Genomic DNA, 12,344 nt, shown 5'->3' with positions numbered 1-12,344 from the left:
TGTAAGTGTATTTTGGCTCAGTGGACAGAATATTACACTTGTTGTCAGAAAAGTGACCTATTTCCAGTCCTGGCTTTGTTACTGATGAGCTGTGTGACCTTGAATACTCACCTTCTCTGGACTTCCTCCCTCAGCTGTAAGATGAAAGGTTAAACTAGTGAGCTTTAAGATTCCTCCCAGCCCTAATATGCTGTGAGATGCTGAAAACACGGCAAACTGACTTTCAACTATAGGCTTCCTTCCAGACAAGCAATTCAGTTGAACAGCTGAGATCCCCAACCTTTTGCAGGGGCCTCTGCCTCCCCCCTCCTCCATGTCTTCGCAAATATTAATAGCCAAGAGCCTCACTGAGTGTGGTTTTTAATAGAATCCAGTTTCAGTCCATTTAGAGTGGGACTTTTCATGCTGACTTGGTAATTTGAACTCTGTCATGCCTGATGGGCTGAACGCATTTTCCCTGTGTGGCCCGCCCTGGGCTGGGGGGAGAGAGCATGTAGGTATTGGGAGCAGGACGCGGGGACGCCTTAATCAGAGCAGCTGCAGATCAGCTATTTAGGCCTCACAGCCAGTCTCTCGTGCTCTGATGCATGTGACTAGGATCCCAGGACGTTGGGAGGAAATAGGCAGTGACTACTCTTTTTCCTGATAGTCGCCTTCCTCTTGCAGCCCAGAAGCCACTGGCTCCTGTGTGCTACCATAGGAAGAAAACTGGGTTGATCTTTGGATGTGACTAGAAGACGCTTGGTTCTGCCAACCAGCAGAATTATTCCAGCTGATTGTTGTGGAGTCTCTGATATGTTGGGAGAGGCCACGTGAGAGAGTAGTATGTGGCTTCCTCTGCCCCATCCCCCCAACCAAGTCTTTGTCCTGTTGCTTGAGAGAGTAATCTGAAGGCCTATTGGAAGTTCCTTCCTTCTAGAGTGCAGGGTGGGAACAGGAGGATGAACGTAAAGGTATTAGCCATACCATAACTGAGGAACCGGGGGCTCAGGGGGTTGGGGGAAGGAAAGGAATGTTTATTCCATACTTACTCTGTGCAGGGCACTGAGCTAGGAGACAAGTTATTTCTTAATCCTCCCAATAGCCCATTAAGGAATATAAAATTATCCTCATATATAGGGAAGGAAAATGAGGATCAGAAAACTCAAACAATGGCCCCAAGATCACACACAGCTAGTGGACATCAAAGCTGGTACTCAAACAAAGCTCTATCTGCCCACTCCTAGAGCTCACATGATTAGAAATGGTGGAGCTGGGTGCTCTGATTTGTCTGCTGGTCTACCTCACAGCACTGCTTCACCTGGCTGGTCATCGGAAACACTTCAGGACATTAAAAAAAACTATAGTATCTTGAGTGTTATCCCCGGGAGTCTGAATCAATGGGTCTGAGGCAGAAGCTGAGATTATGCATTTTTAAAAAGCTACTTCAAGTGTTTCTGATGTTCTGGAAAGCACAGCACTGGAGCACGTGGCTTCTGTTCCAACCCGAGTCTCCTAGGGTTTCTTGGTTCTCAGAAGCACAGATCCAGTCCAGCCCTGCATTTCCCCCAAGTAACATTAGCCACTGAATCCATTATTCATTCATTCCAGATTCAGGGCTCAGCATTTATCGAGCACGCACTGCATGCCAGGCGCTGTGCTGAACATTCTGGCTGCACAGAATGAAGAAACCCCAGTGCCTGCCTCAAGGAATAGCCAGGTAGTGGGCGAGACAAACATCAACAGGAGGTTCCAGTTCCTTGTAGCAAATGCTATGCAGAGGCAGGCTCGTGCTGCTTTAGGAGTACAGACCATGGGGTCAAGGAAAGCTTTGGAGCAGTGAGGCCTCGGTCGAGTCCTATAGGAGTTAGCAAGGCAAAGAGGGGGTTGGAGGGGTGAGGCATGGCCCACGAGGCAGAGGGAACCGCATGGAAAGGCCCAGAGACCCAGAGTGATTGGCTTGGGGCATCACAGGGAGCTGTGCAATGGTGAATTGTAGGGTAACTTTGGAAGAGGACCAGGAAGGAGCCTGCAAGAGTCTGTGGGAGGAATTACATGGAGGACCTTGGGTGTTATGTTGAGTTTGGCCTTTATCCTAAAAGTGGTGAGGAGCCACTAAGGGTGTTTAAGCTGTGGAGTGACATAATCAGATTGTGTTTTAGAAGGGGAGCGCTGACAGCAACGAGAGGGTGAACCAGAGGCAGAAGGAGCTGGCAACAGAGACCCAAATTAATTGCAGAATTAAGAATTTATGTGTGTCAAAAAGCACCATAAACAAAATTTGAAAGCAAAGCACTTGGAAAGCATATTTGCAATGTTTCTTGACAAAAATAATATTCTTAATAAAATTACATATTGAGAATAAAGATAAACATACCAATATCAAATAAATAGAAAAATCACAAAGAAACAAGTACAAATGGTCAATAGGCATTTGAAGATGTTATTCACTAATAATCAAAGAAGTGAGTTCAAATAACATTGACATAGTATTATTTTCCTACTGGACTGGTAAAGATTTGGTAAGTGACCATACCCACTGTTAGTGAGGTTGCAGGGAACGGGGCACTCTCAAGCCTGCGAACAGGAGAGTGTGAAGTTTAGTACAGACTTTCCGAGGGCAGTTGGCAGCATATATCAAAATTCTTAAAGATAGCCAAGCAATTTCCTTCTTGGATTTTATCCCAAGGAGATAGCCATAGGTGTGTGCAAAATTTAGCTACAAGAATGTCTGCTGCAACATTATTTACAATAGAGAATGGGAACAAATGAAATAGTCACTGAAAGGAGACGGGTTACCAAGTGAGAGTCTAGCTGCATAATGAGGATGCTGTTGAGAAAGTTTGGGAGACACACAAAAAATGTTTCGTTCATGCTCTAGTAAGTGAAGTAGCCCAAAGTGCAAAAAAAAAAAAAAAAAGTCTGATATGCTACCATTTATGACAAGAGAATATATACACATATATTTGAAAATGCATAAATGTTTCTGGAAGGATATACAGTACAAGTAATTGGAGGGAAACTAGATGCTGGCAGATGGGGTGGGAAGGAGATTTACTTCTTACTATAGAGCTTTGTGTCCTTTTTGAATTTTGTATCTGTGTATGTATTACATATTCTAAAATATAAATACACATTTTGAAAAGTAAGTTACTAAAGAGTATATATACAGTATAATCCAGTTTTTGTTAAAAAAAACTGCATGTGCATGTGTACATTTATACCAAAAAGAACTGAAAGATAAGTCCAAAAGGATAGCAATGTTTGTCTTGGGTGGTAGATGATGGGTTGGAGTTTGTCTCTCCCGCCCCCATTAAAATTTCTACAATACACATGTGAGGCTTTCATAACAATAACAAGAAAAGTATAATCTTTTCCCCAAAGAGTCTATCACAAAAGTCCAAGCAGGAAATGACAAAGCAGGTCAGATCCAGGATTAGTGCTCCAGGTACAGTCCAGCAGTGACATCTGCAAACAAAGCGTGTCATTAAATCACGGTCCCTGTTTTGGGGAGGGATGGGGAGCAGGAAGCTGAAGTTCTGCTAAGGTGAATAGACCTGATTTTGCTTAACAGCTTTCTGAAGTCTCTGTTGAACAAATGCACGGCAAGTTCAATTCCTCCACCCCAAACATCGAACAACACCCCCAGGCAACTTTTTATTTTGGGATCACTTAACTTTGGGTCACAGTGAATGGATTCCAGTAAGCAAGTGTATGTGAACCACCGGACAGGCAGATGGCCTGTGCCCAGGGTTGTCCTCACCTACTTCTAGTTTTCCACCTTTCTCTTTAGAAGGATGGCAACAATCTTATCCCCATCTGTCTGGCTCGGCCCCAACTTAGTTGTTGAGGCAAGACCTCTCTTCTGCTCTGTTTTGGGGATGGTTAGTCCAAGTCCTTCCTGATGGTAGGAAGACCAAAGGAAGGCCCTGCTGGTTTGAACTGGTTCTGCAGTCCACCTCTGACCTCATCTTCATCCTTCAGACCCTGACCGACAAGCAGTTTGCCAACCCGCAAGCTTTCTGGGCTGGAAGCTTGGGAACGGGGGAGTTTTGCACATCTGCCTGTGCTGTGTATGTTGCAGATGGTTCTGAGCTGGGGACACGTGCAGCCATTCTGGAAGAAGAGGGCAGACAGAAGATTCGGAGAGGGGTGGGGGGAGAATGTGGCAGCTGTAACAGCATTTTCCTTTTCCTCTTGCCTGGAAGTGAGCTATAGGCAAGCAACTGCAGGCCCCTGGGTATTTCTAGCACCTTCTTGAAGGCCCTGCTGGAAGCCTTTCAGGAGCCATGTGAATATAACCTGGACTGTTGGCTTCTGGGCCCCTCAGCAGTGATGGGATCCTGCAGTGGTGGAGCCTCTGATTACACAAAGAACCCATAATTAACTTTGTGTTTCCTTTCAATCTCTACCTATAATTGTGAACCTTCCCCAATGCTGGGGGAACGCTAGGTGGGTTTGGATATGTGCTGACATCAGAAAGTAGAATGAATAATACACAGAAATAACTGCTAGGTCTCAGCTGTCTTTTCTGGCCTGTCACTGCCCTGACCACTAGGGAGTCTGGTGTTACAGACCTTTTTAAACCTTGGGCTAAATACAGAGGCAGCCCACGTACCATCATTGGCATAGTCAGGGCTTTTCAACTGAATACGCACTGTCCTGCTCCCTAATGGTTGTAACCACTCAATATAATACTTTGCAGAGCAGCAACTAACTATAGGGTAGTTAGCAGCCAGAGCTCTGGAGTCAGACAGACCTGGTTCAGATCCTAGCTATGTCACGTAAGGCCATATAACCTTGGGATAGTCAATGTTTCTGGATTTTAAGTTTCCTTATCCACCTAGTGGGACTAGTATCTCATAGGGTAATTCCAGGAAAGAAATGAGATTATACATGTAAAGGTCTGAGGATAGTACATTTAATAAACGCTAACTATTAACATTATTGCATCTGTATATATTTTAATTTGTACAATATTGTCTCACTAATCCCACAAAAAATACACGAAAGTGCTTTGAAAAATTTAAAGCATCATATAAATTAAAGGTGTCATTGGTGATAATCTCATATGAGTATTTCTCAACTCTTCCATCTCCTTAAAGACCGGGACTCTATCCTCTGTCCCACAGCGTATTGCACAATGATAGGCAAACAATAAGCCCTCAGTAAATGTTTCTTATTTGACCGAAGCAACATGGCAGAGCGTAAAGAGCATAGATATCGGGAGACTAGGCTGGGATAAAATTAGTTTAAGGCAGGAGAGCCAGTCTGCAGTCACAATTTATTCATTCAACAAATATTTGTTGAACACATTCTATGTGCTAGATATTGAGTCCAGATAATTTCATCAAAAGGAGGCTGTACGAGTTCCCACAGAGCCAAGTCCCTGGGCAGTCTCCACCACGCCAGCCCACTCTAACGTACAGAAGCGGCAGCCAACATTGTTTCCCACTGGACAAACGGCCCCTTGCTTCAGGGGGAGCCCCGTGCTGCCTGGCTGTAAGTAGCTCTGACTCAGAGTTGGGGGGGGGGGTGACAGCGAGGGAGTGGGCTGCTTCCAACAGAAATGACAGGACTGCTGCCTGTTGATTTATCTTTATTTACACTCACTTAGTCCACAGTTCCATCCCGCAGGCTCTACAACGCTCCTTCCCCTGGATGTCATCTCCCCTCCCCTCCATCACCTATGTGCTCAGCCCCTGGCCCGCTTCACCCTGCCCCTCCGCCGCCACAGCTGCCTGCTGGGTGGGAGTATGGGAGAATGGTATGTGTGGTCACCAGAGGGCACTGAGAGTGGGCTTCAGTGGCATGTGAATCCTGGCAGTCTCAGATCCCCGAGGGGGCGAGAAGAAAGCCAGGCCGAGACAACAAGTGGAGGGAGGGAGGTAGGGGCTGAGGTGACTGGGGGTGGGGGTGGGGAATCCAGTGTACAAAAGCACGGTCTGTTGGCCTAACCCGATGCTTCTGCTGTTTGTCTCATCCCTGGATTTGTCACGGTTGCCTTGAGATGCTCTGGTCTGTCTGGAAAGTGTGGAGGGGTCCAGCCCGTGGGCTCCGTGCCTGCTGCCGTTGGGATGGTCCACCTGCCGGGCTCTGGCTCTCTCAGAAGCCCTGGCCAAAGTCAAAGTTGCAGCAGCATTCTCGGCCCTGTAAGAGTCCTCTCCAGCTGTCCCCGAAGAAGTTAGGGCCCTGCCAGTAGCTGACCTGCTACAGAAGGGGAGTCTCCGTGGCAGCAACCTGCCAGGTTCCAAAGCTGCAGGTCTTTCTTCTTTTCACACTGGGAGCAGATGGATTGTTGAGGGGCAGCAGGAAGAAGAAGGGGGAGCCAGAAGTGGGGAGCAGGGAACCCAGCCCAGGAGGGGCTCTTCACCCCTTCCAGGGGGCTGCCTGGAAGGCCCCGCTCTGGGGCCGCTGCGGCTGTTACATGGCTTCCTTCTCTCTCTGCGAGCACCTGCTGAGTTTCATCTCCGTCAGCTGGATGTACCGGACCACGTTGGTGTCTGTGAGGAGAGAAACACCTTAGGGAGCACCTCGCGGGGGGACCCGTCGACACGGAATCCTACTCTGTGCTCCGCTTTTTCCCTTCATCATCTATTTCCTCTCATGACAATCGTGCAAAGTAAGGATCCTCATCCTCGCTGTGACCTAACGGAGAACCGAGCCCCTGGAGAGATGAAGGCGCCCAGGGAGCCCCGTGCTTAAGTGCTGCGTCAGACTCTGCCGCCTGCCCGCCCTGGGGAGCATAGTACCTTCGTCAGGTCATTGCCGGCAGGACCAAAATAGAGAAGTCTAAAAGTGCTTCATCCAATGAGCAATAAATATTAATTGAATGTAAATTTTTTAAATTGAAGAGTTTAAAATGACTTTGCTTCATTGTCTTACTCTTGTCCTTGTAAGAAAGGTCAGGCAGCCACCTCCGGAGAAATGGAGGCATTTCCCCCAATTCTGCATTAAATTAGTGAGCAGGGCGTGGCTTGGAACAGCTGTCTAGCTCTGCACACAGCCGGAGACAAGGGTTACGGGGGCTGCCTGGGATGTTATACTTCAGGAAGCAGGAATGAATGCTGTCTAATGCCCAAAAATGCCAGGTGAGGCATTTAGCAGGGCTGGCAGACAGGAGGTATTCAAGAAAATTCTGTTAAATGAGTCCAGTTCTTAGTCCTCAAGTTGCTTAGAGTATAGAACATGATTTATATACAGAAAAAAAACCCCGAAAAACAGTGACACATTAAAGATAGGGGCATTCTTTAGGAACATAGAAAAAAGTATACATTTGGATATTTGCAAACTGATCCTGAAGTTCTTAAATTCTTCTTGGACGGAGAATTGCATTTTTTAAAATATCAGCCATGGGAACAACAATGGTGACACCAAGTCAAACTTGTTGTTTCAATGTTACCTCCTCAGAGAGGCTCTTCCTGACCACCTGGTGTAAAACAGCACCCCCTTTCCTCCTGATTCTTTCACTCTGCTTTATTTCCTTCCTGGCACTTAGCACGACTAAATATTATATTACCTGTCTGTCCATTTGTTTACTGTCCATCCTCCTCTGTTATAACATAAACTCCTCTATCTGCCCAGCACTTACAACAGAGCCTGACCCATTGTATCTGCTCAGTAAATGTGTGTGGAATGAAGGGGTGGCTGAGCTGGTGGAAAGGAATTTGAGCAAATGGTCCAGGTAATGCAGGCTCTAAGAAATGGGACCTGACCAGAGAAGTCAGGGCGTGCTTCCAGTACGATGCTGAGCTCAGCACCAAGGGTAGCCGCTCGTATTCTGTCTGGCCAACTGGAGTGTGAGGTCCTCACAAGTACGGACGCTGTCTTCTCATCTACATCCCTGGCACCCAGCACAAATCGTGGCACAAAACTAAGAATTCAGTATGTATTTATTGAGTAAGTGGAGAGAGCTGGCTTCTGGATTGGAAAAACCCCAAAGAATTCCATATTCTGTTTGAAAGGAGGTGCCCAAGCTCCCTGGAACCCAGACCCCAGGCAAACACGTGGACTGTTTACGCTCCTCATTTCAGGTCCTGAGCCACACCTGGCCCCGCCATTCATGACAGCTGTGCGCCACGATGGGGAGGCCTCTGGGGCTGCCAGAGGGGACTGCCGGTAAGAAAACATCAGTCGCCACCTTACCTGTTGGCTGTCGGGTCCTTGCTTCTTTCAGGTAGTAGAGTGCTTTGTCATAGTCTCCAAGGTGGTAGAAGGCCACACCAGACCGGTAAAGGGCCTTGAAGTTCTCTCCTTCCTTCTTCAGGACTTTGAGGCAATACTCCTTGACTCGCTCGTAGTTCACCAGCTCAGCCTGCAGCAGGCAGGCTACGGAGGAAGGGAGAGGGAAGGGAAAATGCTATGACACAGAGGACTCTGAATGGCTCTCTCTGGTTCGTTCTCCCTGCCCAGGAAAGGTTTAGTAGTGTTGCGGCTTTATGCTGGGGTTTATTGCCATGGGATTTGTCATCAAATAATCTAGGGTTCTAGAGCCCACTTTCATCACCAGCAAGCTGTGTGACCTTGAGTGAGTTATTTAACCTTGTATAATGGGTTGAATTGTGTTCCCTCCAAAAAGATATGTTGGAGTCCTAACTCCTAGTACAGCAGACTGCGACCTTATTTGGAAATTGGTTCTTTACAGAAAAGGTAATCGAGTTAAAGCAAGGTCGTTGGAATGGGTCCCCATACAATATGACCAGCATCTTTATAAAAACGCATACTATAGGGGCGTCTGGGTGGCTCAGTCAGTTAAGGGTCTGCCTTTGGCTCAGGTCATGATCTCGGGGTCTTGGAATTGGGCCTGCGTCATTGGGCTCTGTCCTCAGTGGGGAGCCTGCTTCTCCCTCTCCCTCCGACCCTCCCCACTGCTCTTGCTCGCTCCTGCTCTCTCTCTCTCTCAAATGAATACATTTAAAAAAATTTTTAATTAAAAAAAAAACGTACACTATAGACGGAATGCTTATGTTCCCCAAAAATTCATATGTTGAAAACCATATGTTGAAACTGTTCAAATGTTGAAACTTTCATATGTTGAAAACTGTTCGCCAGTGTGATGGTATTTGGAGGCAGGGTCTTTGGGAAGTGACTAGGTCATGAGGGCTGAACCCTCACGATTGGGATTAGTGCTCTTATAAGAGATCTGAGTGAGTTCCCTTCCCCTTCTGCCGTGAGGACAAGGTGAGAAGACGGCTGTCTATGAACCAGGAAGCAGACTCTCACCTTGATCTTGGGCTTCCCAGCCTTCGGGATTGTGAGAAATCAATTGTGTGGTTTGGGCCGCCTAGTCTATGCTATTGTTATGGCAGCCCAAACGGACAAACACAAATGGGAAGTTTGGACAGAGACAGAAGCACACAGAGGTGAGAAAATGTAAAGAAACGTGGAAAAAGATGGCCATCCATAGGCCAAGAACGTCTGAGCCCCCACAAGGTAAGACAGACACATGGATAGATTCTCCCTCACAGCCCTCCGAAGGAACCAAATCTACCAACACCTCCATCTTGGACTCCTACTTTCCAGAACTATGAGACAATAAATTTCTATTGTTCAAGCTGCCAGTTCATGAGACTTGTGCTGTGGCAGCCCGAGGAATAAGCTGCAAGAGGTACTAATGACGCAAACAGTGGCGAGTACTCGTCAAGGGCTCACCTGCTGTGGGATCCTTGTAGCATTGCTTTACTTGTATTCTGACATAATCCTTAGGACACCATGATGTAGGTCCTACTATTATTCCCATTTTACAGATGAGGAAACTGAGGCCCAGTAAGATTAGGTCATTTCCCAAGGGCACATATATGGCAGAGGCAAGCCTGGGATTGATTGATTGATTGATTGGTTTAGAAAAGATTATTTATTTGTCAGAAAGAGAGAGAGCGCGCGAGTACAAGCAAGGGGAGCAGCAGGCAGAGGGAGAAGCAGGCTTCCCACTGAGCTGGGAGTCCGACGTGGGGCTCGATCCCAGGACCCTGGGATCATGACCTAAGCCGAAGGCAGATGCTTAACCAACTGAGCCACCCAGGCGTCCCAAGGCTGGGATTTAAATCAGAGTTGCCTGGCTCCAGTGCCCAAGTTCTTTATCGAGTTGTTGAGGGGATTTCATAAAATAATGGCAGTCAAGTATTTAACACAGGGCTTGGCACAGAGTAAGTTACCCTAAGTGTCATTTAATATTATTATAATTCTTTTCAACCGTGCACCCCTTCAGTGACAACTGCCTCCGACTATCTTCAACTTCTCGTTCACACAAGTTTGTCCTTGCAGTTCCTGGGAGCAGGGGCCTTCTGATGGGCCAGGGCCCAGCCCGTACAGAGCACACCTCAGGACCTGTGAGGAGGCCCCGTGTACCAGGTAAGAGGGAGCTGAGGCTGGCCGGTGCCGTGGTGGGGCCCCTTCCTATGTTCTATCAGCCGTCTCTGAGTAAACCGCCTCCCCTTGAAGCTTTCTGTCACCAGCCATCAGCTGCAGGGCCAGAGCCAGGGCCCGGAAGCTCATGAGACCCTGGGGAGTGATGCCCCTCTCCTTGTGCGCCCAGTGGCCTCCCCTGCCTCCCCTAACTCCCCACCCTGCTGAGCTACCTCCCCCTCCATGAGATCACACCAATGTTTCGGGGCAGCTGGGTGGCTCAGTTGGTTAAGCGTCTGTCTGCCTTCGGCTCAGGTCATGATCTCAGAGTCCTGGGACCAAGCCCCTCATGGGGCTCCCTGCTCAGTGGAGAGTCTGCTTCTTCTTCTCCCTCTGCCCCACCTCCCCTCATGTTCTCTCTCTCTCAAATAAATAAAATCTTTAAAAAAGAGAGAGAGAGAGAGGGAGAGAGAGCTGTAGGAGGCAGAAGTGCTCTTCCCGCCAAGACCAGACTGGGTGGCGGGGGTAGGCTGACGCCTCCTCCTTGTGCTCAGACCCTCGCACACGGGAGGACCGCTCTCTCTCTGGGTAGAGGCGAGTCACTGATTTAACCTTCAGAGGTCTAACTTCAGCTGTTTTGATCCCTTAAATAACTCCCCAGGGATGAGAATTGCTGATCAGGAGATCAGATCTTTCACTGGACATTTTGGGGGAAAAAAATACCCACCCACACCCTTTTTGCCGACTGAGGGGGAGGTGAACCACACAGTCTCTGAAGCTGAAGGTGTGAGAACCAGGAAGTGGAAGAGCATCAGCCCAGATCTAGAAACTGACCCATCAGGTTTCACAGGCCCCAGGGCAGAAAGCCAAACAAGGAGACAGAAGTGAGGGGCTGCTACCCTCTTGGGCGTGGGTGGCTGTGGTCGCAGGAAACCAGCATGTGCTGGCAGCCGGGTGTCTGGCCGAGCGGATGCCAGCAGCTCCCTCTCCTCTCCTCCCTCAGCTGTGGGGACCCTTCCCTGCCCCCCAAGCGGTTGGAGCCCGCCCTGGTACTCACACAGCTCTGCAGACAGGGAGGGGTTCCTGTGCATGGACCTCACTGGCTACCTGTGTGGGGCTTGGCTCCAACACCTGACCTCACGCTAAAGCCTTTCCTGTCTGGGCCCCCACGTGCCTCCTCTGGCGTCCTCTCTGGCCAGGCGGGGCAGACCTCTTCCCGTCCATCTCCAGACACACACTTCTGCCGGCTGACCTGAGCAGCGTAGGAAATGGGCCTTTGTCTCTTTTAAACACAGCTTTTGAATGCCTCAAATGAGGGTGGGGTGGTGGGGAAAGGAAACCAAAAGGCCCGGAAATGGAAAAGATCCTCCACCCCCAGGGGCGAAGGAAGAATAGCCATCAAACCTGGGAGTCCTTCATTGAACGTGTTTCGAATTCCCCTGTGACTCCAGACCCAGCAGGAGCTGGGATACTTGGCTGTGGACCAGGTTTCAGACCCCATGGGAAGTGGGGCCAGGCAGGTTACAGGGTATGGGGCCCCTGTTGGCACCAAGGCAGAGTCCAGGAAGATGGAGAAATCTAGAGTCAGCTTGGGTCCGAATGGGCTGCCGTCCTGAAGGCTGGGCTGGGGTGGAACCCAGACAAGGAACTTGGGGTGCCAGCCAGAGCTCTTAAGGGGGTCTGGGGTCGAGGGGGTAAGAGATCATCTGGAAAGCTACCTTCAGCCCTACATACAGGGGATTTTTAGGTATCCCCATAATTTGGGTGGGGAGTTACTTGGGGTTCACATAACAAGCCTAAGGGAGAGGTAAGACAGGATGTTTGTAGGCACATCCTTAGAATGGAGAAAGTTCAGAAGGAGCGGTTGACCGCAGTCTCCTGATGTTCCGTCCACATCCCTGTGTCCACTGCCCAGGGCCCGTGGGCTGCGGTCACATCAACCCAGTGCCCTTGCTTGCTCTCCGTGGTTAATCCCCTACCCTGTGTCAGAGCTGGTGCTCGGTACCTTCGTCCACTATGTC

The 12,344-nt window shown here is 48.8% G+C and overlaps 1 protein-coding gene across 1 annotated transcript in view; it reads right to left on the bottom strand.

The window, feature by feature from the left end:
• Positions 1–4,883: 4,883 nt before the first annotated feature.
• TTC9 (tetratricopeptide repeat domain 9) overlaps positions 4,884–12,344 on the bottom strand; it is a 30,626-nt gene continuing 23,165 nt past the window's right edge. Inside the window, exons 2-3 of the mRNA XM_045807917.2 lie at positions 8,125–8,307; positions 4,884–6,482 (exon numbers count right to left, since the gene is read on the bottom strand). Coding sequence (XP_045663873.2) covers positions 6,403–6,482; positions 8,125–8,307 — 263 coding nt within the window. The 3' untranslated portion in view covers positions 4,884–6,402. The remainder of the gene's footprint in view (positions 6,483–8,124; positions 8,308–12,344) is intronic.

This window comes from Ursus americanus, chromosome 26 (assembly GCF_024610735.1).
Source record: "Ursus americanus isolate L20-20 chromosome 26, mUrsAme1.1.p, whole genome shotgun sequence".
Lineage (NCBI taxonomy): Eukaryota > Metazoa > Chordata > Mammalia > Carnivora > Ursidae > Ursus > Ursus americanus.
Note: the sequence above shows the minus strand (reverse complement) of the source record. Positions and strands in the feature narration are given on the sequence as shown.